This window comes from Pseudopipra pipra, chromosome 5 (genome assembly GCF_036250125.1).
Source record: "Pseudopipra pipra isolate bDixPip1 chromosome 5, bDixPip1.hap1, whole genome shotgun sequence".
Lineage (NCBI taxonomy): Eukaryota > Metazoa > Chordata > Aves > Passeriformes > Pipridae > Pseudopipra > Pseudopipra pipra.
The window spans coordinates 69762379-69787610 of NC_087553.1; the positions used below are offsets into that span (position 1 = coordinate 69762379).

At 39.2% G+C, this 25232-nt stretch overlaps 1 protein-coding gene and 1 long non-coding RNA gene across 7 annotated transcripts in view; one reads left to right on the forward strand and one right to left on the reverse strand.

Annotated features, from left to right (window-relative positions):
* The window catches only part of LOC135415034 (uncharacterized), a 621260-nt gene that overhangs the window by 83776 nt on the left and 512252 nt on the right, over window positions 1–25232 (reverse strand). The window lies entirely within an intron of this gene.
* Window positions 1–25232, forward strand: part of USP6NL (USP6 N-terminal like) — a 117327-nt gene that overhangs the window by 82352 nt on the left and 9743 nt on the right. For 5 of the 6 annotated variants that reach the window (XM_064656513.1, XM_064656514.1, XM_064656516.1 and 2 more), the window contains 8 exons: window positions 3507–3614; window positions 5830–5939; window positions 8555–8603; window positions 10258–10378; window positions 14629–14723; window positions 17291–17356; window positions 17444–17543; window positions 19608–19760. In XM_064656513.1, coding sequence (XP_064512583.1) covers window positions 3507–3614; window positions 5830–5939; window positions 8555–8603; window positions 10258–10378; window positions 14629–14723; window positions 17291–17356; window positions 17444–17543; window positions 19608–19760 — 802 coding nt within the window. Of the gene's footprint in view, window positions 1–3506; window positions 3615–5829; window positions 5940–8554; window positions 8604–10257; window positions 10379–14628; window positions 14724–17290; window positions 17357–17443; window positions 17544–19247; window positions 19293–19607; window positions 19761–25232 lie in introns of all 6 variants that reach the window. The other variant, XM_064656517.1, reaches the window with a different exon arrangement.

The following is a 25232-nucleotide window of genomic DNA, read 5'->3' on the forward strand; positions in this document are numbered from 1 at the left end:
AAGAAGTGAATTCTGCTGTGAAGTGTGTGTGGGTTCCCCCCCCCTCACTCCCCAGGATGTAGCACAGCAGTGTCATTTGCACAGAACTGCAGCATCAGGAAGGGTCACGCAAAGGCTGAGGCTGGAAGGGACCTCTGGAGGTACCTGGTCCAGCCCCCTGCTCAAGCAGGTCCCCAACAGCAGCTGCCCAGGACCATGTCCTGATGGCTTTTGAGTGTCTCCAAGGAAGGAGACTCCACAACCTCCCTGGGTGACCTGTGCCAGCACTTGGTCACCCTCACAGTGAAGAAGTGTTTCCTGATGTTCAGAGGGAATCTCCTGTGTTTGTTTGTGCCCATTGTCTCTGGTCCTGGGCACCCCTGAACAGAGCCTGGTCCTGTCCTCTTTGCACTTTCCCTTAGGTATTTACACACACTGATGGGATTCCCTGAGCCTCCTGTTCCAGGCTGAACAGCCCCAGCTCCCTCAGCCTTTCCTCACAGCAGAGGTGATCAAGTCCCTTCATCTCTGTAGCCCTTTGCAATATGTCCATGTCTGCCCTGTACTGGTGAGCCCTGAACTGGACACAGTGCTCCAGGTGTGGCCTCACCACTGCTGAGCAGGGGGGACCTGCTGGCAATCACAGAATCACAGAATGGTTTGGGTGGGAAGGGACCTTAAAGATCATCCCATTCCAACTCCCCTGCCATGCACAGGGACACCTTCCACTAGATCAGGTTACTGAGTAGAGGGAAAGGATCAACTCCCTTGACCTGCTGGGAATTCTTTTGTCTGACACTGCCCAGGCTACCCTTAGTCATCTTTGCTTCCAGGGCACTGTGCTGGCTCCTGCTCAATTTGGTGTCCACCAGGACCCACAGGTCCTTTTCTGCTTCCCAGCTGGGTGACCCCCAGCACGTTCTGGTGCCTGGGATTGTTCCTTCTCAGGTGCAGGACTTTGCACCTCTCCTTGTTGAACTCCAAGAGGTTCCTGTCAACCCCTTTCTCCAGCTTGCTGAGGTCACTCTGGGTGGCAGCACAACCCTCTGGTGTATCAACCACTCAGGTTTTTGTTGTGTATGAAATGTTTCACAGTTGTTTCCATGTTATTGTCTGTGCAGTGGAGCCTATGCCATGAAAGGTTCTGTTCTTGAGTGACTTTTCTCTCTCCTATATCAGATAGACAGTGAAAGTCTTTGGTCTTGTGTTCTCTGAGTCTCTAGGCAGGATCTGGTAATGACTTGGGATGACTGAGAGCTTTTTCTCTGCCTCAATAAAAGAGTAGTTGGAATAGCAGAGTCAGCTGAAGACAGATCTAAAATGGTTTGTAAGAAGCTGTGACTGTTATTTGGGTTTATTCTGTCAGGTAGTGCAATAATTCAGAATTTACCTACTGAAAATGTTTGCTTTCCTCCTGGGGTTTTTTTGGCATATCTGTAGTAGGCTGCTGGACTCTCTGTCCTTCCCACTCTTTTTAAAGTTATATTTGCAAACTCACTTTTCAAACTTTTCTGTAAAAAGCACCTCCACAGTTCTCTGAGTTTTTACCTACTGCTGCAAGGGCTCTTGTAGTGTTTGGCTGTTTCAATCCAGGCACCACAGAAGATGGGAAAACTGTAAATACCATAGACACCTCTGAAACTGGTGGTTCTTCTCCTTCAGTTTTATCTCCCTCAAAAAAACCCTGCAACAACCCCACACCTTGGATGGTTTGAATTATTTTGATTCTATTTGAATAAGAAGCTATTGTTACAAGGGCTTATTTCTGGCCTTTCATATCCACCTGATCTTCTCCCAAAACATAAATTTACAACAACAGTAATCCTGAGAATTTATTCTTCAGCCAGTTTTCTTCGTTAATAAACTTTTGTTCTTGAAGACATTTGAAAACAAGTTACAAAATTATAGTTCACTGACAAAAATGTTTGTTGTGAAGGTGCTCTGTTGCTGTGCCGTGGGGCTGAGGAATAAAACTACCTGTCACTGGGGACAAGATCACTGCTTTTTTTCTTGTTTGGTTTTCACAGGACTGAATTTTCTCCCACAGGCAGTTACCCCTGTGCCTGGGCTGACACACACTGAATTCTCAGTGTGACCTGAGCTCTGGGTATCCATCTACAGAGGAGCTGCTTTGTAGCTCTGTATGTTCTTTATCCTTACAGAAGAAACTGTACTGACATAACTGTGCTCACAGTACAAGTGTTGCTGCTTTAGCATTCTTAGCATTAAAGCAGCAAAGTTTTCTTTATAAAGCACAACATTTTTTTTTTGTGGACAGCCTCCAGGTTTGCTGTTGTCTCTTATACAAGTTTAAAAGTTTCATTTGAAAAGGAACAAGGGAAAAAAGTCATGACCTTACTTGTGCAAGACTTCTGGATTTTAAAATCCAGACACAAATCCTTGCTGGCATTAAAGACACCTTTAAAGATCTGATATATCCCAAGCAGCAGGAGGTTTGCAAATTTACTGCAACGAGGGGTTCATTAATTTTCCAAAACTGGAGATGTGAAATACGTGAAAAGAAAAACGATCCTGTCTTTGAGGAGGACATTTCTTTTAAAATATTTCTTATGTTGCAAACATAACTTCTATAAAAATGTTTGAAGGAAGTGATAACTTTTTCAATTGCAATTTTTAAGGTCTAACTTTCATTGTAGGGTAAATGCAAAGAATGAAGTTTTTGGAGAGCAGTTGTGTGTGTTTTATTCTCTTTTAAATCTAATTGTCTCCCTGTGTAACATTACAATGATGATAAAAACATAACTTCAGAAAGGTTCATTTTCTTTGTCAGAGTTCTCTTTTTTTATTTTCCTTTTCTTAGACATGTCTCCAGAAAGATAACATTTTTTTGGTGGTTTTTATATTGTTTTTGTGCAAATCCTTTAATGTGCATTTAGAAAACTGACTATTGGTTTAGAAATATCATCTGAGATTTACCAGCTTTAGAAATGGCAAATTCTGGTTTTTTTTGTGATCTCACAGTTTGTTTCGTTGCATACATACATTTCAGCACACTGCTGCAGTCCTACAAGCATTCGAAAATCAATTCTGCTTTTGTTTTTTTTACTGGTAATCTTTAAAGCTCTGTGATATTGCTGCTTGCTTTTCACCATTTCTGTTTACAGATTTTAATAATAGTGAGTTATTTGTGGCTTATCCAGAAATACTGTGTTGCTAAAAATTTGGGGGTTTTTTGGGTCTAAATTGGAAAATTTGCTCAGCAAAGGTGATACAATTTTGACAGACCTTCCTGCATGCAGAGGGTTTGTAAACATCACCTGCCCAGGTTTGGCTGTGTCCCCATTTTGTCCCTGTACTTCTGGATTCTGTCAGGAGGTCCCAGATGGAATCACCAGGCACCTTCACTCCCTAAAAGACACTTGAACTCTGCCCCCAGCAGGTCAGCCTTTTGCTGGGACAGCTGATGGAATTGCATTTTTCTCTTTAGCACGTTGTACCTCACTGTTCCTTTTGTTCAGAGCATTGTAGATTCTGCTGCATTCATATTTTGTTTTTCTTTTTTACAGTTTCATAGGAGAATTTATAAAGGGATCCCACTGCAGTTCAGAGGACAAGTCTGGTCTTTACTACTTGATGTCCCTAAAATGAAAGAAGAAATGAAAGACCTGTACAATGTGAGTTTGTAGAATTTCCACTTAATATTAATTAAAAAAATATCAAATACTGAAACTACAGCCTTTATTAAGCTTCGTTGTTATGCAACATTAAAAAATAAATTGAAAATTATGTTGTACTCTACTGCTTATTTTAGCTAGGGAAAAAGCTATGTGTTGAAAAGCGCTTCTCCAGCCTATTTTTTGGTTCTGAAATTCATGGAATTAATTTAGTCTTCTTTCCATTTCTTTTCCCATTCTCAAATACTTGCAAAAGCCCTTTTAAAATCAAAGCAAAATAAAGTAAGAGAAATCCCCTGTCAAGGTAAGAAGGCAGAACCCTTGGAAACTACAGCTCTTTGAAAATGTCTATTAAGGAAGTACCTTGTTAGCTGAATATCAGTAAAAGAAGTTTCAATATTCTGGAAGGGATGGTGCCTTAATCTTGGAAAAGCCAGAACAAGCTGGCTGTCTTTGTGCCATCTCATGTCCAGCTGAAGCTTAGCTTTCCAAAGCACTGCCTGGTTACTTGGTTGTATTCCCAGAGGTGCAACTGGTGACAAGGGTGTTAACCCCACAAAATTCCACAGGCATAAATCCATCACTTAAGTGCATCTCCTACTTGGAATATAAGGAAAAGAGCTGTTGCTGCCCAGCCCTCCTCCCTACCCTGAGTAGCAGTTAAAGGAAACTCTAAATTACTGTGGTTATGTTCCTCTAAATTTTTCCCTGCTACCTCTTAGTTTCTCTGTGGGTGTGACCAAGCTGTTGGCCATCAGAGCTGGACCTCAGACCCCAGAGTGGAGAGGAAGGTTCATGTGCAGGCTCGTAAGTTGGGCAGAAGGGGAATTGAGTCCCTTAAAAGTCTGACTTTTCCTCTCTGCTAAAGGATTATAGGAGAACTTGCCTAACAGAAAGGCAGTTTAGTATTCTAGAGTGTTTCATTTTTCTCCCCACAGCAATCTGAATGTTCACTGCCTTTTAAAGGAATAATGTCCAGAGTTTCAAGGAAATGCATTGCTGGTTTGATTTTGACATTTTGTAATTGCACTTTTTTGGAACTGTGCTTAGGATCTGAGTAGATGAGAAATCTTATATGGTCATGAAAGATGGATGTTGACATTGATGTTATCTAAATTTTGGTGTCTGTGATCTTCCTCTTAAATTATTTATTGCTCTTTAGTCTGACAGGTTGCTCTTTCTGACTTTCATGAGGTTTTTTAACTTCCTAAGTAAGACTAGTGGCAGATCCAAAAGGGATAAAACAGAGTTAATGCCAAATAATGTAGTTGTGGGGAAGAATGCTGAATAAAACTAGAAGTATTTAAAAATAGGTGAATTCATCTTCAGAAATGATTAATGCCATCTAATGATCAATGCAAAACAAAGAAATGTTTGTAGTTCAGATATAGAAGTAGAAAGAGTTTCTTCCATCATTATCCTGGGTTGTTTATTTGTGATAAGCTCATTTTGCTGCTCTCCGTTTTCCCATTGAATTCAGGGTCTTGTAAACTCAACTTTTAGGAACAGAAGTGAGAATAAATGAATGAATATCAAGAGAAAATTATCCTAAGTGCAGAAAATAAGGCGTCAATCTAACCTGTGCAGGCTTCCTAAGTATTCAATTACAAAAATGGATTTAATTATAAAACACTAAAGCAAGTGCTAAAGTAGACATATTCTACAGCTAAATTAGATTAGGACAGAAAGACAGGAAATTACTAGAGAAATGTCCATTATCTATACTTAGATAATAACTGGCAGCTCTGTAGCTACGACTTCTGCTTAGAGAAAAAGGCAGGAAAAGTATGAAAACCACACTAAATCATTTGCTAAAAGTCCAGTCTGGAGCACTTGGATCTCAGGTTCTTGTTCCTGAGTAGTAAAATTAATTTTCTGTCTTTCTCCAGTGCTGTACCTGCCTGAGAAATGGTAATAAGAAATTGGAAATGCTGAAACAGCCTTAAATATGGGTAGTGAATGATGTGTCAAAAAGAAGTGTGTTATGAGAATGGTCTTTTTACATCTCTGCTGTGTGGCTGTGTCTGACTCTATAGAGTTTGTGTATGTGTCTGCATATATTGGAAGTTAAAATTGGGATCTTGTGAGTTGCTGTTCTGTATTGTTATAAATCACGTTAGCAAATACTTCAGTATGGGCGTGCAGTCAGACAGGTTCCTGCTGTTTTAGAGCTCACAATTTTAGACTTAATCTGTGTTCTTTGCTGTTTTCCCAGAAATTGAAGTGGCAAGCACGAGGGTCTTCGTCTTTCATCAGGCAGATTGACCTGGATGTGAATCGGACGTACCGGGATCACATCATGTTTCGGGACAGATACGGAGTGAAGTGAGTACATGGAAAGGGTTTGTTGGGCTTGTCTTAAAAACGCCTTCTGATCTGCCCTGAGCCTCCTCTACCCGCTAAATGTGTGCTCCAGACTTTCAAAGCAGGGTTACTTGTGTGCAGTGATGTAAATAATTACTGTCACTAACACACAGCTAACTAGCTTTCCCTTACCACGAGGTGGTCAGTGGCCTTCCAAAGAAAACCATTTCTAAGTTGTTCTTATCTTATTTCATATTAAAAAAACTGTCTCAGGTATTATAAATACAAATGCATGGGAATTCCAAGCTAATAAATGAATTAAGATTTATTACACAGTTGTTTCATTTAACTATTCCTTTGCAAAAATAACTTCTTGCATCTCCAATAACATTTATCTTCCCAGAGATTTTAGCCTTCCTTTGGATTTTGTATTCCTCTTCTTCTATCTAACTCAGAACCAAATGAGGCAGTATTTTTATATGTGACCATTTAATTATTTACAAATGTAGGCCATAATGCTTTTGGATTTCTTCAACATGTTGGTTTGGTTTGGGTTTTTTTACTGCCATTGGATGAGGAATATTAGGCAGCTGTCATCTTTAAAAATGCTTAATAGTGAAAAATATTGTGGTGATACAAACATCAGCATTGTTGCTGGCTTGCAGCATCAGCACCCTGCAGAGATGAAGAGAGTATCTTCTCCCTTCTGTCCCTGTATTAGGCTCAGTTTTTAATCTCCTTTTCTTGCCAAGGCAGATTCTATGGTAGTCTGCTATTTTCCAAAAGCAGCACTCAGAGCTGTGCACTGTAATGTGATAATAAATGAAACATTTTCTTATATTATTATTCTAGGTATTTTTGTGGAAAAACTCTAAATCAGGGGAGTTTCTGTGATGGCTGTAAGGAAGGAGCCCAGAGCAGAGATTCCCAGGCTGGGCTGTTCTGTGCAGGGCTGTGTGTTCAGGGCTGCTGTGCCTCGCTCTGCAGGACTGCCACGGTGCCATCCCACAGTGCCTGTGCTCTCTGGGCCTCACTGCATTCCCACACACGCTTTTCCATGTCAGCAGAAGCTCGTTGCTCCATCAGTTTGGGGTTAACACAAGCAGAGCCAGCTCCAGTCCCTGTGGCTGTGCTGTAAGCATGCCCTCAGAGTCCACAGGAAAGCCTTTGGCTGCCTGAAGCAATTTCACACTTGGAATAGATCTTGGAATTACTGTACATATATTATACATTTCCAGCGATGCCTCGATGAAAAATTCAGAAATCATTTCACATAGCAGTGAAATAAAGTCCCCTGGGTATGTCAATAGCTTGTTTGACTTTTAAGTAGACTGTGTATCTTTGAAGGTTCGTTCTTTTACAGGTCTTTAGTGGTCTCATCTAGTGTAAATAGTACTAAAATTGCCATTATTTTATGTATGTTGCTGTGAACGAAATTGAGCTCTTATGTTAGGTTTCAAATGGTCAGCTGAGGATACAAGAGGTTCCTGTGTACATTTGGGACCTGTTAATTTGTCCTTGTAAAATAAAACTCTGGCTTAATATCTAGGACTTCAGGTTAAACTTTTCTTTGGTTCCTGAAGAATTGCCCTCTTCAGAATTCAAGTTTAGCCAACAAAAATGCCATAATGTAAAAGGTTTTGGTAAATTTTTCCAGGTGTACATCCTCTTCCCAGTATAAAATAAACACCTTTATATTTTCTTTTTTTTTAGCCTGCTAATATCTGTTTCCATACATTGATTAGTGTCAGGGAAGAAATTTCACTGGACAGGAAAAGGACAATATGCAAAACTCAGCAGTTATATTTTAGCAGTTTTACTTGCAGATGAAAGTAGGCATTCAGGTGTCCAAATTCTCCTGAACAAACCCCAAAAAGTGCGTGTCAGTTTAAAAATTCGTTATGAGAGCCCTCCACCATTACTTTGGTGGCCCAGCTGAGAAGAGCAGGGTTGTGTTGGATGGTTTCTTGGTTTCTGTCTTGTTACCTTCACAAGTTAGACAGTTTTACAGAAGGCAAAAGACTTTTACGAAGCTTTTTTCAAGTCTAACCCTGAAGTACTCGGAGATCAGCACACTCAGAGGACTGAGCACAGGATGCCAAGTCAGAGTTAATATTGCTTTTCTCCAGTTTGACAGTAGCAGCCACCAGAGCAGACTTTAATTTGGGTGCCAAGATTAAGACACCTTTGTGGCTGCTTTGTGCATTTCACATCTCCACTTCTACATATCAGTTTGGAATCAGTAACAGCTGTTAGTGTTGTGCAAGCACAGAAACAGTTCTGGAGGGTTTAAATTTTGGCATCCAGAATAAATCAGTGTTTGAAATGTAGCTCCTCCTGTGTTTCACTTTACCTGTTGGTAAAAATGATGATCTGACACCGTTGCCTTCTCAAAATTCTGTAGGTATTTTTTGAAACCTTTGAACATGTAAAACCTCATAAAGGTGCTAATTACAAAGTTAGCTTGAAATCACAAGTGCTTATCATTGTGAAGTGTGGTTTATCCTGTTCTTTAGTGCTGGACAAGTTGAATTGGGGAAACACATTTTCGAAATACAGTTCACTACTTCTAGGTTTTTGTGTTTTTACAAAAGACAATATTATAGTATTTTCCTTTTCTGCTCTTATTTCTCCAGGCAACAATCTTTGTTCCATGTTTTAGCTGCATATTCCATGTATAATACGGTAAGTTGTGTCCCTTCACACAAATCTGATTTCTCTGAATGTAAGATAATAACTTGCATCTCTATCTTCTTTCTCCCTTAAAAAAAAAAAAAAGCAAACATTTCAGAGGCCTTTGGAAGTGTACAGAAATGGATTATTTGCTTGTTGACATGTTTTGAGCTGAAGTTAAAATAAAGCATCTTGATTATGAGTATGTGATTGGACAGACTGCACTGTGCCCACAGTTGGGCTGAAGCTCAGTATCGTGTCCAGTAAGAGTAATGAATTTGTGCTGTGCTGGAGTATTATGCACTGATATTTCCCCCCATTGTATTATCTGCCTCCCATTCATTTGAATGATAGGGAGGAAAATACTGGAAAAAGATGCATGTTGGAGTTAACAGGCATATTTCATAACCTGAAAGGTTCCAGAAAATGGAAAATGTCTTTAAAGGTTACATCTTCTTTACATAAACCCTTGGTCTTGGCTGCAGTCCTGGATGGGGATTTAGTAGAGTGGGGTTTCTAGACTGTATCATAAGGGTTCAGAACTTATGTCTTTTGGCTGTATGCTAAAAATAGAAACCGAAATGCTGTTGTGTCCACATTTAACTGGGCTTTTAGTGTAATATCCCCTCATTCTTTGAGCCCATTTTGAGCATTTCCATACATCTTCCATTTTATATCCATCAGCAACTCCCTAGCATTCAGTGTGAAAATACAGAAAGTTCAGAAGAGGAAAGTGAAATTAAGCAGTTACTCAAATTAAATACCAGTTTGTTTGATTTGTTTGCAAAATTCCAAGAAATGTAACCTTTCTGTCTGGCCTTTATATACCTCCTGTAAAACATTGGACTGATGTTTTCAAGTTGCATGAAAAGTATTGTTTAAAATCAACCATCAAAGTGTAATGATGAGAATACTGCAGTGAAGTCTTTATTTTGAACTTATGTTGTTGCAACAGTGCAGCAGTTTTTATGCTTTGCTTTTATCTCTAGAGCAAAAGTTCTGCTAAGAACTTGTAAACTCGAAAAAAACTTATTCAACAATTAAGTCATTATCCTTACAAATACTTTATTGGTGGGGTTATCTGAGCAGCTGAATGATGTTGACAGTTGGTTCCTGCCATAAAAGTCAAAACTAATAGTAGAGGAAATACTCGAGTTCAGTTTTGGAACAATAAAATTTTTCTTTGGGTTCGTTACAGTTGCTGGTTATTGGGCTGCTAAACTTCAGCAGGTTTATAGCTACAGGTCACTCTTGACAGATCCTGTGCTTATCAGTAGTGCTCTGACTGTAAACCCAAACAAAACCAGATCCTCTCCTCCCCCTCAAAAAACCCAAATTACAACTAAATGGTAATATGTCCATTCAGAGAGTAAGATGATACAGTTACTTGAAGATATTAGTACTGACAAGGATTTTGTGCATCAGTAGTGAGTTCTAATGAACAATCAATACTTCCAGGTTACTTTTCAGCTGGAGGGTTGTGCATCATACCCTCTCTCTATCAGTATTTTGAATGTTTAAATATAAAGTGTGTTTGGTGGTGTTATAATTAGGGAACCTGTGCCATCAGGACAGGCATCTCCACTAACTAAGGGAAAAGATAAGAGCTCATGGTTACAAGGCTTTTGTTCCCAGCAGTTTAATATTTTCACTGTCTGATTCTCAGGAGGTTGGATACTGTCAGGGGATGAGCCAGATCACAGCTTTACTCCTCATGTACATGAATGAAGAAGATGCCTTCTGGGCCTTGGTGAAGCTCCTCTCTGGCCCAAAGCACGCTATGCACGGTATGGGTCCATGGCATTCAGTGTATTTAGGTTTCAACCTGTCCTTTCAAGCTGTAAATTATTCAGAAATTGAACTAAGCTGCTCTCTCTGATTGGTAAAAGTAAGACAAAATGGGAGCTTTATACTTGGGAGGGGTATTGGATGTTACTGGAGTTCTCACCCACAAGGGTAAGTAATTGTTTTTATATGTGATATCTTTCAAGTAATTGTAATGAAAATCAGATGGTTTCCTCTTCTCTTAGTCTCTCAGGGAATGTAACCAATTGAAGGCTGGTTATGCAGACATCTATGTGGTAATAAAATAGTAGTGGAAACCTAATACAGAATGTGTTAAATAATATTGCAGCTGTGCTATCACTTGGCAGAACAGGAATTGACAGTAAAAAATGGACTTGTGTCTAGGCATGAACTTTGGGTTTCTCAGTTTTATCTCTTCCTCACACAGAAATTCCTGCTCTTGTGCTATTGTTACTCTTAGGTTATCAGTAGTTCTCTCTTTCCTGCCAGATTTAGTGTGATCTATGCATGTTCCAGGGCTATTGGTATGGGACAAGTCCAGGAATTCCAGCATCTTTGTGATGTTACTGCTGTGGTGATTCAGAATAGCTGTAGTTATTGGAAGCCTGAAAAAGTAAATGTTGTTTAGAACTTGGGCTTTTTAGCAGATTTCCAACAACCTCCAGCTCTTTTTCCCTGCTCAAGACTTTCTCGTGCTGTGATACCTTCCTCAGCTTTTCAGTGTTCCTGGGTGTTCCCCACCCACAAGACAAAGGGCTAATTTGTTATTTTGCTGCTTATACTTCTGCAAAACTGTCACTTTTGGGAGGGGGAAAAAGTGTGATCTGATGTGAGGATCAGTGTCTTAAGTGAAATTTTGAAATCATCAAGTGTCAAAGACTTTCTTGAAGCTTTACAAGTAGTAACAGACTAAGAGCATCTTACAAAAAATCTATAGATTTAATAATAATCAGAACCTGTGCAACTGCAATTGTGTAGGATTTTGAGCTCTTCAAAGCTCGTAGGAAATTCTGGGTGTTTTTGGAAGTAAGTCAGAAGCAGCTCCTTATATACCAAATCACATGCAGGATGAACAAGAGGGTGAACACAGGAATGACGTGTTGCAGACCTCCCTCTCTCCCCTCGTTCCTGTCACACACCTGTCAAGTGATGGGAGAGGGAAGGAGGGAGCTTTGAGTAGCCCAAGGCTTGATGAGTTCCTTCTCCACAGGGCACAGGAACGTTTATGTTTTAAATGAGTTTTTGTCACTGTGCATCTGTAAATATCACTGTAGATTCTGGAAGGGAAACTTTAAAACTGACTTGACTGATATCATATAACTTTGCCCTTTTTCTGCATTCTTAGGGGAAAGTAGCTTAAAGCACTGTTTGCCAACTCTTTAAAGCCAAAATAATTTCAATTCTAAATTGCCAATATCCATGAAGAAAAACTTTTATAGTTACACTTGATGCTACTGACCATGAAATGGTTCTCTGAAATGGGCACCGCCCAGTGGAAATTATGGTAGGGGGCTGAGTAATTCAATTAGAATCATATTGACAAGAGTAGGGTGGTGAAAAGTTCTTGTTTTTCTCTTCTACCTGTGATCTGGAAACGTAGAATACTTTCTGGGTGCAGCCCATTAGCTAGACTTATTTCTAGCATAGCCCTGCTTGAAATCAAGAGATGAATTTGGCCTCTGTGATGTTTTATATTGTATGGATGATGTGAAGTCTCTAAATGATAAAATACAGATATCTGACCCTGAAAATTATCTACTTTTTTGGAAGCTCTTTCCATTGATCTTTCTGTAGTCTTAAAAATTCAAGATAATGAGTTGGTGTATATAAATTTGAAAGAGCAACCTTCCATGGAAAAAGCACCTTTGAATGTTATTGCAGACGGCAGATTAGCTTTGAAGGAGTCACTGTTTACAGTAAGAAAATACCAAATGCCTTGCCTATGTTAGTAGAATTTCCTAGTATGCAGCCCAGCATTTAAGTATGATACAAATAGAAATTCTGTCATTTGTATCTATGAAATACTAAACCTGTGTGAACCTGAGATAGTAAATTTTGGGTCTTAGTGGGCATGCACTGAATTCTGTAACCGGTAACTAGAAAGAGTTTGCTTTTTGGTTTGGGACTTCTTTAGTGATTCCTTTGTTCTCTTTTTACTGAAGTGACGTGTTCTTCCAGTTTCCATACTGCTTAAAAGGTCTTGGAGTTTTCTTTTGGTAGGCTTTTTCATCCTAAGAATGTGGAATTGCTGTACTAGCTCTGTTTAACCTGGTGTTCTGTCTGTGACAGTGACCAGCAACAGATGCTCAGTGAGGTGTCTGAAAAAAAAGCAACCAAAGATCAACACCTCCACCTCCTGGAAAATGTTCTGAAGGAACTTCTTGAGATGAAAATTTGTTTTGCCTGTAATATGGATTGTTCTTCCATTTGTGTTTTGGCTCTGCCACGTGACAGTTTCTCCTCGATTTGTCATAGAGAAGACGGTGAATGTTTGACCAGCTCCCTGCTGGCACTTGGTTTGTCACTGCTCTTGGCACAGAAGTGGTTGTATACCTTGACTTCTGTGGCTTCTTGCCTTTTCCAGACTTCCCAATAGTCCCTCAGGGTGGCCAGGACTTGACTGGTTGTTCACAGTGTGGACACATGGCACGTGTCATCAGGTCCCAGCACAGACTCCTGCACAACTTCATGGGCGAAGCCTTTTTGTCTTTTTGGTTTTGCTGTCTTTTAACCCATTGGATTGGCTGCTTTTGGAGGTGGGCTGGAGAGAGCAAGCTACTTTAGTGATAGAACCTATCAAGTACCTTTGCAAAGTTAAATAGGCAGTAGCCACTGCTCTCTGTGCCTGCATGCTCACTGATTCCTTCATGGGAGCCCGGTGGATTTAAGAGACGTGACCTCTCTTTGTAGAAACCATGTTGATTATTCTCTGCATTCATCCATCCGAGCAACCACCTGCCCCAACTTATCTTATTATGGTTTCTATCAGTCTTTTCTTGGAATAGTGATGTGAGTATTGCACAGATACTGGACTGAAAACCAGTTTAAGAAAAGCTGATGTCATTTCAGCCCTTCTCAGACTCATGGCAAGAGGTTTCATAGAATCCACATTTCGGGGAGTTCATCTGTCAGTTCTTTTTGAGCTGTTTAGGGTTTAGCAGGAACCTTTCCCCCATGTCTTCCATGCAGAAATTTAATTTGCTTTTAGTATTGACTTCATCTTCTCTGAGCACTTCTAAAAAAGTTCACAGACCTACAAGCTCGGTCAGACTTTCTGTTTCCAAGTGTTTGAAAATAGGTCCATTAGTATTTTTAATGTCTTTCGTGAGTTGTTTTTTTGGTGGGGCAGGCTTGCTTTTTCACATTTTTATACTGTGAGGGTTTGATCATCTCTGTTTTTCTGATCTGAACACACCTTCAGCTTTTTGAAGGATCTTTTGTGGATGGTTTCTTTTCCTGCTGTGTAGCTGTGCTAGCTTTCCTTTACATTTTTTTGCCTAGTATTATGTGTTTGCTCTGAGCCTGGTTTTTAACTCCACTGATAACTCAATGGAAAGGGGATCTTAGTGCTCTCCTTTTCCAGCATATGATCACTAAAACTACTAAAGATTTTTATATGCCCTCTGTCTTGGTTGTGTGAGCTCACAGTCTTTACTTATAGTGTATAATCATGATATTTGTCTTGGTAGAATATCCCTCTTGTCTTTTTTTTATGGTCTCTTCTTCAGTGCACACAGTCCTAGTAACTGCCCGTGCTGTTTGCCCTTCTGTCATGAATTTTCTGGGCAATAATTCCAATTTGTCTTTTTGCTTTTAAAATTTTTAATTGGTGTGGGTTGTGGTTCTTTTTTTGTGGGGTTTGGTTTGGTGTTTGGTTTGGTTTTTTTGGTTGGTTGGTTTTGGATTTGTTTTTTTTTTTTTTTTTAGAATAATTATAAATGTGTTTTCCACATGATCTTATATTGGGTAGACTAATGTATGACTGATGGATCTGCTGTCATTTGTCATTCTAATCTAATAATAGTCACTGAGGGGGAATGTATTGATGTTTAACTGTAGTTATTTAGGCAGAAGTATGTGCACATCTGTACATAGACATCATATTATTGTTATGAATATCTGTTTAGATCCAATGGTCTTATAGAAGGGTAATATTCTTGGAACCTCAATGCCTCTGTAATGTGATTTTTGTACCAAATACACCTTTTAAATGGTCAATTTCTTTTCTTAGGTTTTTTTATTGAAGGTTTTCCAAAACTGTTGAGGTTTCAAGAACATCATGACAAAATACTGAAGAAATTTTTGTCCAAGCTTAAGCAGCACTTGGTGAGTATTTATACTGCAATACAAACAATGCTGGTTTACAGCTTCCTACCTTGTTTCAGTTCAGGTGAACCCACTAGGTTGAGAATACTCAAACCTCAGAAAAGAAATGCAAAGCTGTAAGAGGCAGAAGTGCTGTTGTTTTCATTAGAGACAAAGTTGTGGTGCCCCTCAGCAGAGTTGTGATGAAATTGGATCATGAGAGTAAGTAAACTGGGTGCCTGTCTCACTTTGGACTCTGAGTTAAGGACAATATGTGGTTGTTCTGCTTGGCCTTGTGCAAACTGCTGCTGGTAAAACATTTTATCAAGGGTTTTTTATATGTAGAGCTTTGTGGTTCACAGAGGTGACTTTTTATGACCAGCCAGTTTTAATCTCTGTTTAAAAAATAACCTTTATAAGAGGAGTTAATGGTCCTTTTAAAATTTGCACATACTCATGAACCTAAATTTAGAGTTTTTTCTCTTCTAATGCTCTTAAGTAGGAAATAATATGCTGGTTTTTGGCTGTATTTATTCTAAGAAATATATAATTTTTCTAATGGGAGAAGAATGCCCTTCCAATAGTCATCAAGAATTTCCTTGTACAGTACATTGGCACTGCCAGAATCCATCTGCAGGTCTTAAAAGGTAATGTAAGAGATGCTCACTTGCAGCAACATCATCTGAGAGAGATGGCTGCTTACAAGCACTACCTTCTCAGGACTGTATTATTTTCTGCTTAGTGTGTTTCCCTCCCTAGAAAAAGAAAAAAAAAGACAATTTGGGAGCAAACTAGCACCTTGGCAATGGTGAATTGCATCTCATGTGTGCTTGTTGTATTACAAAATAGAATTTAATGTCTTTTTTAATTTATTTTTTTAACAGTGTGCTGTAAGAACTGCTCATAACAGGCAGTTAGGCAGATCTGATTAAAAAACCCCCACTCTTCTGTTAAAAGGTCAAGTCAGAATTAGTCATGCAAGATTATCTTTTCACATTAAAAAAAAATTCAAAACCAGTTCTGTAACTAATTTGACTCTGAAATTAAAATTGTAGGTTTAGTTTTTACAGTACGTGCAAGGTGATGATTTTGCTTAGAAATATGGTGTTATTCTCATTTTTGAGGTTGTCACATTTCAGAAAGAAAATATACAATAATCCCAAGAAGACAGTAAATGGTAAAAGGCCATTATACTTTCTAAAAATTCCAAAATCATAATACATGATTGAGATGATAGAACCTGAGGCTGGCACATTATTAAATTTTATATTATTGTTTATACACCTGTTATTACTGCAGCTAATAATCAAGAGCTTTTTTTTTGCCTGTCATCTGTCCCTGTATCACATCTCCCCCCTCTGCCTTGGGTCACTTGAAAAAAGAAAGTTTCAGACAAGTGTAGAAACTGCTTTTAGTAACTGAAAAAGCTAATTAAATTAAAATGCTTCCATAGCTCTCTTCTGAGGGAATTCTTGCCCATTTGTTTAGAGGGATGCAGAAAACATTCACTCTCCCTCTTTATTACATTTTTTCTTTTAAGTTTCAATTCAGAACTTAGTTCTATTTTTGTATGAATCAGTTTGGGGGGCATTGAATTTAATAGCAATTTGGTTTTTTTGGACCATTATATCTTATATTTCAGTAGGCTGATGGCCATTCTTACAGGTTAGAAAACTAAGGTTGTTTTGGTTCTGTTTGCTTTTTTCAAGACTCTCAACGTGAAAATCTCATTATTGCAGTTATATGAAGGATTGTTTTTCTCATCTCTTACTGTGAATGTGTCACTAAAATGAGCCCATGTTAACTTGCTGAAAGACAAAAGTAAAGCCTGCAGATAAACCAGAGGGATTGGTCCATTGCTTATTCAGTGTTTTATAACTGAAATTTTTGGAAAAGCTGAATCTGGCAAGCCTGGAATATGATATTACCCACAGTTAAAATTCAGGATTTCTTAACTTTTCATCTTTTCCTCTAACTATGCTAAGAACTTCGAAGAGCTCCATGGAACTGCAGAGAAACTTTAGCCATCTTTGAATGGGTGGCACACCACCTGGATTATCTGTGCTCTGGGGGAAATTAGGCCCTTTAATTAAGGAATAAAATCCCTTATGAGTCTAAGTCCTGTTTTGAGGCCCTGTGTTTGAATAATTTGATAGTTTTGTGCTGGTTTCTGGTAGTTAATGTATTTTTGTCACAAAATCTTTTCAACCTTTGGTGTGAATTGGCAGCCTTGCTACAGAGAAATAAAAGACTGGATGGACCCAGTGCCTGAACTTGGGTTGCTCCAGAATATGGGCTTATTTTCTTGATAGAGGATTTTATCCTCTGCTGCCTCTGTCCCAGGAACAAGATAAAGGTTGTGTTAATACCTCTGCATCTCTGTGTGCGTGTTCTTCAGGTGGTAAAGTTGATGAAGGAAAACTATAAAAGAAATTTGTTGGATTGAAGTAACAGTGTCTCATATGGTTAAATTAATTATTTATGGTGAATATTGGGCACATTGGCCTCAAGGGGAAAATGTTTCATAGACGGTGCAAGGCACTACTTGGAATTTTGTGAGTATTTTTGAACTTCTGCATTCTTTGCAGGACTCCCAGGATATGCCCACCAGCCTTTACACAACCAAGTGGTTTTTCCAGTGTTTTCTTGATCGTGTGAGTATGCTTTCCTTTCTGTTGCTGTTTTCAGTTGTGACTTGGGGCAGACTGTTTTCACAGCATCACCTGGTTCTGTCATTGCAGACTCCCTTTACATTAAGCCTCAGGATATGGGATATCTACATACTTGAAGGAGAGCGGATTCTCACTGCTATGTCTTACACAATTCTGAAACTACACAGAAGTAAGAAACCTCTCAAACATTTGAAACCTAAACAGAGATTCAGCAAGTTTTGTTCTCATTTGTGTAGTTTGACCTTTATGTGTGAAAATCTCAAGTTTCCAATTTGCCCTATGCTGCTTCTGCCAGGTCTATGCACAAAAAGTTAAAAACTTTTGCTTTATTTATGTCTGTGTATGTGGTGGGCTGACCTTGGCTGCATCCAGGTGCCCACCAAGCTACTCCCCTTCCCAGCAGGACTGGGGGAAGGAGAAATAAGGGCTGCTGTGGGGAAAATGAACTCCATCTCAGCCAGGCCCAATACAATGTGATTGTCAAAGCAAAGTATTTATGATAGTAAGAAAGTTATTTAAACATGGACATGAGGTGAGCTGTATTGCTGACTAAACAAGGGGGAATAACCTTGTAGGTCTGTGGTTTGGAAATGACTTACTAGCCCCTGCAGGATTTAAATTAATTGGAAAAGTGCACAAAGAATCCAGAGTGTGCCACTGACTGTTACCAACAAACAACTCAGCAATGAGGAATCACAAGTCTTCTCTCCTTATGCCATTGTTTATCCAAGAATGTAATTAAAATCCAGACTTTCTGTAGTCTGCCTGTGTGACCTTCTCTTTCATCTCTTGCCTTTGTGTAAAGTAAAATTTGAGATTTTCAATAGAAGAATTGTCTAAAGCACCTGTGCTTGGTTCCCTAAAGTGATGTAGCATCTTAAGTTCCAAAGGATTGAAAAAGCTTTTGAGGATGCATTTTAGGTTTGAATAAATTTGAACATTTCTCAGGGTGATACCTTTTAGCTCAAGTTGAAGACACTTTTACTGTGGGACTTTGGCTTTCTGAGTGAAGTCATTTAACTCTGTAAATTCAGGGTCTGCATGGAGCTGCAGAATTCATGTCGTAGTTTCCTTGCACGTTTATTCCTCTTGAACTGTGGTGATGCTCCCTCACTGTCTCACTGGGGTGTGCTCACTAGTTTGTTCATAAACTGCCTTGAAAAATGGAAAAGGTTCCTTTTTTCATTATTGCACTTAAGAAAGCTAAACATTTTGAGGCAAATAATTAGGCTTAGCATTTTGGTTTCTCTTCTTTCCTTGCAAATAAACATCTACCTGAATTTTTGTTTTTATTCACCGCTCTTTATGGGAAGACCTGAGGAAAGAGTCTGAGTGTGGATTTGCTTGCTTAGCAAGTAGCAACGTCCTCCATGATCAAACACTCGAGCAGCTCAGGGCAACAGAGAGGAGATGAGAGGGCTGGCAGAGAAGGTGGCAGAAGACAGATTCTGATTTGTTTTCCAGTTTCTTGTCTACCCTTAAAAACATTGATGGTATAGCTATCCAGTCAAAGTGTCACTGTGCAATACATGCCAAGGGCATTTTTATTATGGTGCAAAACCATCTTTTTTTATGGTTTCTGTATAGAAATTGTACATTCTGAAACTTTTGATGACATGCAAATGATTAAAGAAGCTACATAGGTATGCAGTTACAGCCTTGCAAGCCACATGGCCTTACTGCTGTGTAAAAAGGGAAAGAAAAATAACCTGATAACTGTAAAATGACTTTCAAAATATGACCTGAATTTTCAGAGAGCCTGAAGCAATGGTTCTGAAGTGTGAACTGCCATCATCATTTCATTGGGAGTTAATTCAGTTGTGAATGAGGATACTGTAAATAGCGACTTTTAAAATGTTTTACTGCCTTTCAGAGCTCCTGATTAAGAGAGATGATGTGTGTTGTACAGATCTGCAGAGTAAGTTGAGGATGCAGGGCTGAAAAATAAAGACCTGAAGCTGTTGGACATGAGAAAGCTGTTGTGAAGATGCCCCTCTTTGGAAAACACTGTCCTAAGCAGAGAATGATACATAGAAAGCATTTCCATAGTGATCTGCAAGTGAATTTTGGATGCATTTTACAGATTTCTGGTGTAGAAATCAGTTATCTGCATAATTAACCAGTATTTTTCATTCTACTTTGAAAACAAAAGCACCTAATGACGGAAATACGTTTTCCAGTGTTCATGATCAAGATATCTTAATGTATAATATAATATTTTCTCCTTATGTAGAGCATCTGATGAAATTACAAATGGAAGAGCTTGTAAAATTTCTGCAGGAGACTTTAGCCAAGGATTTCTTCTATGAAGATGACTTTGTAATAGAGCAGCTCCAAAATTCTGTAGCGGAATTGAAACGAGCAAAGCTGGATTTACCAGCAGCAGGTAAGAAACTTGAACATATGCACACTTAGATATTTGGAGCTATTTACACATTGTTCATTTTTAAAGTGTTAAGTAATGCTGTTGAAAATAATGCAGATGTTTCTCTCTTCATCACTGCATAGATTTTGGTTTTTTTTTACCCAGAAATACTTCACAGTTTAAAATCAAGACTTTTCCTTTCATGAATTTGTTCTTTTTTGGTATTTTGTTTTAAGCTAATGGCAAAGCACTTTGAAACATCCTGTGTTCTGATAATTTTATTAACTTAAATTTATAAAACCCTTCAGGTAGAAGTTCAAATATCAGGGTTTGAAATTTTTTGAAGCAACAGCATTGTCTGGGAATCCAGACTGTTTCGTAGCTTGATTAGATGTGGAACAAACTACAGGTCAAATAGTTTCTTCTGTTAGTCAAATCCAGATTTTTAATTGTGTGCAGGTGATAGCCCTGCTGGGTGTTTAATGGAATCATTTTCTTTTTTTCTTCTCCATCTTTGTGGGTTTGGTTGCAGAGCAGAGATGGTTGTTTTGTTGCATTGCTTATGAAATGTGTAAAATCTTTGTCCTCTATTAAGATTCTATTCTTTTTTTCTATCCCCACCTCCACAATGTTTAATTAGAATTTTTCTTGTAATTACTCAATGCTTCTTTTTTATCCTTTAATTGTAGAATAGTATCTGAGAGATGTATATTTTAAAAAAATTACAAGCCTTGCAGAAATTACCTTAAAGTAGCTTTAAATAAAGTTGCTGTGGTTTGCTTTCAGAAGTTAAGAAGTGTCAGAATAAAGGTTGCCTCTGTAGCATTGTTGTGATAATTTGTTCTTTCATTAATGATCTTAATTTTTCTATTTCTGTAGACATTATTTATTGCATTCAGTATTGGGCTGTGTCAACTGCCCACCACAAATAAATACCTGTTTCATCTGGTTCTTCAGCAGATCTGTTCCTGTGGAGTGCAAACTCTTTCTGTTTTTCATCATCTTGGCTTCTTGTCAACTTCCTGTTTCTCCCTATTCCTGTGTTTTGCCCTCTTTCTGAATTTCTGTACAATCTCTCCAGCTGACTTTCTTCCACCCACAATAGGCTGAAGTCCAGTTCCTGCCCTTGTCTTTTCATCTGTTCCTTCCCCTTTGTAATCGTAGCCTTCCCATCCCACCTTCTTTCCATCCTTTTCCCAAAAGCTTCAGTCTTGAGAAATGTTGTGCTGCTGAAGTTGTTCTTTCCATCACTGCTCTTCAGCCATGAGCTTTATCAGACACCTTGTCACAGCTGATGCTTGGCCAAGGTGAACAACTTCATCCTTTCCCATCAGTTCCACTCCACCACAGAATCACAGGATATCCTGAGATGGAAGGAATCCTTAAGGATCATTGAAGGCCCGTGGTTATATTTGAACAGTGAGGGGCTTATCTCAACAACTTCAGTAGTTTGTAGATGTGTAGATTTTTCATGGATGTGGTAAAGTTAAATTTCATCAGTGTTTCTACTTTCCAAACTGTGGTAGCTGAAGAATTGGGTAAGATTTTTATGGTGCTGTATCTTCCAGCCTAGAAAATCATATCCATGCAAGTCACATTGAGAGTTTCTGTGGAAAATACAGAATCTACTGAAAATTTTCTTGGTGCAGAAGGCAGAAAGTCTGTTCCTAACTTATTTATGTTTTAAGGCTTTTGTTTTTGGGGAATATAAAATGCCTTCAAGTGAAATTTTGTTTGAGAATACTCTGGATTTTCACAGAAAGTTTGAGGAGGCTTCAGGTGACGTGAGAGCCACCACCCCCCTTGGAACAGAAAGTGTGAGACTCAAGGAGTCTTCTTGTGGGTACCAGCAGCAAAGGACAGTGACTGTATCTTCTTGCCAAGGCAGTTTAGCCATGAAATGCAAGTTGTTTGGTTTCATACTGGGTACACTTCAGTGTGACTTCTGATATGACAAGCTGACAGGATGCTAATTGTTTCAAGCCATATTGGTTCTTTATATTGGGTAGCTAAAGCAACAGCAGTAACAAAATGTATTGTTTAGTTGGGTTTTTTTCCCATTCTACATGAATGTGGGAGGTTTAACTTTGAAACAGGAAAAGCAAAGCCAAAGTGAATTATATTTTGGTGCTGGATGAGAAACTGAGCTTTTTTCCTTCTTAATTTCAAAGTAACCTGGGAAAGCCTGTGTGTGGTATGTTTTTGTGAGAGGTAGAAGGGAACATTCCTTAACCTTTCACAGAATAAAAATAAAGTGCCTTCATCCTAATCCTTGGGAATCTGGCTGATTTGTCTACTGTTAATCTGTAGTTGGGTGAGGCTGCTTCATTTGTTCTTCATATGAATTTTACGAGCCTTTGGTTTTATTTTTAAAAATTTTTTCTCACTTAATTTTGGTTTTATTAATCACTGTCTTCAACTAATATTTTTTTTACAGGTTCTGAACAATTTCTAGACGTTCAGCTTTGCTCATATGTTGTGGCAGGACACCAGGTGTCCACCAAAACTGCTCTGTCACTGCTGTCCTCAGTTGGGCAGGAGAGAGAAAATACAAGGAAAGGCTTCTGGATTGAGATAAGGGCAGGGAGAGAACACTCAGCAGTTCCCATCATGGGCAGAACAGACTTGACTTGGGAAAACTAATTGAATTTATTACTAATCAAGTCAGAGTATGATAGTGAGAAACAGAACCAAATCTTAAAAAAACTTTTCCCCCACCCCTCCCTTTTTCCAGGGTTCAACTTCTCTCCCATTTTTTTCTATCTCCTCCCCTCCAGCAGTGCAGGTGGACAGGGAATGTGGGTTGTGGTCAGTTCATCACATGTTGTTTCTGCTGCTTCTTTCTCCACAAGGTGAGGACTCCTCACACTCTTCCTTTTCTCAAGCATGGGGTGCCTCCCACAGGCTGCAGTTGTCCATGAACTGCTCCAGCGTGGGTGCTTCCCAGGGGCTGCACTTCCTCACAAACTACTCCACTGTGTGTCCCTCCCACTGGGTGCAGTTTTTCAGGAACAGGCTGCTCCAGTGTGGATCCCCTATGAGGTCACAACTCCTGCCACCAAACCTGCTCCAGCCTGGGTTCCTCTCTCCATGGGTCCCCAGGTGCTGCCAGGAGCCTGCTCCAGTGCAGACTTCCCAGGGGGTTACAGCTTCCTTTGGGCATCCCCCTGCTCTGGTGTGGGGCCCTCCAGGCCTCAGGTGCTGCAGGTGAATCTCTGCTGTGGCACGTGGAGCACCTGCCCCTCCTCGACTGACCTCAGTGTCTGCAGGGCTGTTTCTCTCCCATGTTCTCACTCCTTTCTCCAGCTGCATTTGCTCTTGAGCAGGTTTTTTTTCTCCCCTTCTTAACTGAGTTATCCCAGAGGTGCTGCCACCATCCCTGTTGCGCTCAGTCTTGGCCAGTCCTGGATCCAGTTGGCATTGACTTTGTTGGACATGGGGGAAGCTTCTCCAGCTCCTCACAGAAACCACCCCTGTAGCCTCCCCTGCTACCAAAGCTTTGCCACACAAACCCAGTACAGATGTCTGTGTGACTCTACTGTCTTTACTACCTTGACTCTTACTATTTTTCTTCTAATTCTATCTAAAACATATGAAACCATTCTGTGTCATGCAGCCACAAAAATACCTGTTCGTTTAAATATTCGCTGTAGCCTGAGAAAATAGTGTTTATTTTTGTTTTCTCAGCTGAAATCAAAGCACTGCTTCCTGTCCTGTACTTTTTTTTTTTTTTTCCCTGAGCAACAATTACACCTTTAAGAACTAAAGTAAAAATGCATGTTAGGAAAAAGAAAAAAAATCTCCATCTTACAGTTGCATCAGTATCAGTCATCCAGGAATAGCAGTGAGCTAATTAAGCTCAGTGGAATTTTCCATCTGGCATCCTTTGTTAGGCTGTATAGATTTTCCTGCCCTAGTAGGGTAAGCTGCAGTAGGATATTAAAAGAGGTAATAACTTTTGTGTTACTTTAAAGTGGATGTCTGCTTATGTCTGATGTAGCTTTCCCTGGCTTGCTTCCTCCATGGCTTCTCCCAGTGAATTAAGGAGCTCCATGTTCCCTTCAGAGCACAGAAGGAAGACACTTTCTCACTGTTAAAACCCTTAAAAGGCTCAACCAGAAAACATGGATGTTAAGGGGATCTTGCTAATTTTGTATATCTGTTCTTGCCAATACTGGGGCTGTTTTGCAGAAAGCAGACCCTGGATTTTCCCTCCTCTTAGTGGTAATTTCTAGTCTTAGTGCTGGCCAGTGTAGGGTAACCTGTACTTAGCAACTGCAAGGTTCAGAGCATGGCATGCAAATCAAGTGCTGTTCCTCAAGGCAGGCATCCCTCTCTTCCAGTGACTCTGTGGAGACAGTGACTGTATGAATAAGAACATTTCTTACTGGGAAGCCAAGTGGTTATTGAGCCCTAGAGAGGCAGGCTGTGACAGCTAGACAGTAAAAACTGTCCTTTAAGGTATTTCTCCTCTGACACACCCTCAAGCAAATTTGGTAGGAAAGGCATTTGGTATTTTCTGGATTGCCTGGAATTTGGTGCAGGGTGTCCACACCACAGCTGGTTCCTGAACAGCACACTCACCTAACTCTGTATGGCTTCACATCTTCTCCAGCTGCCAGATCTGATGTAGGATGGACAATGTCTTCCTTAATTCAAGGATGATGTTTAGAGCATAATGAGAGGAATTTTCTTGGGGTACACCATTGGTTTCCAAAATTTCTTGATGCAGATTCTTTCCATGTCTATTATTTAAAACAGCAGCAAAATTCTTTAAGTGCTCACAAGATAGGGATAAAATTTCCAGCTTTGCTATAACTCATTCCTGTAGAACTACATGAATAATGCAATGCTTAATAAGCAATATTTATATATGAATAGATTTTTATAGTGTCTGACTTTAATAAACAGAAGTGCTTGCCAGTAAAAGTTTCATATTAAAAATACTTTGCTGAAAATAGTTTATTACTATTTTCCTTTGTAAACAAGGCAGCCAGGCCCACCTTCAAGACTTGGAGCCTCTCAGGTCTGTTCCTGAGACAGTTTCTCACCTGTGTTTTGATACAAGGTGTCCTGAAAAGGGAGGGCAGAGAGCTCCTGGGTTGGATTTTTTTTTGTAATGACTAAAAGTTTAATAGACCTAACAGCAGGCCCTAAATCAGACATAAAGCTCTTGTGCTTAATTTTAAAACAGTATTGGCAAATTTTAAAATCTGCTGCTGTTGTTGTGATCAATTTAACTACATTGGTGCATGATAACACCAGCTTTAAACTCTAACTCAGTTCTAGTTTTCCCAACCTTTTCTGTATTCAGGGAAAACTAGCAAAATTTGAATCTTGCATTTGCCATAAATTCTAAAGTGTTTATTTGATATTTATTTTTAAATTTGTATTTTATTAAATTTATTATTGGTATCTTTTATTCAATATCCATTTCACATATTCATTGGTGACAGTGCAGAAGTGTATACTGCATTAATAGAAATATTAATC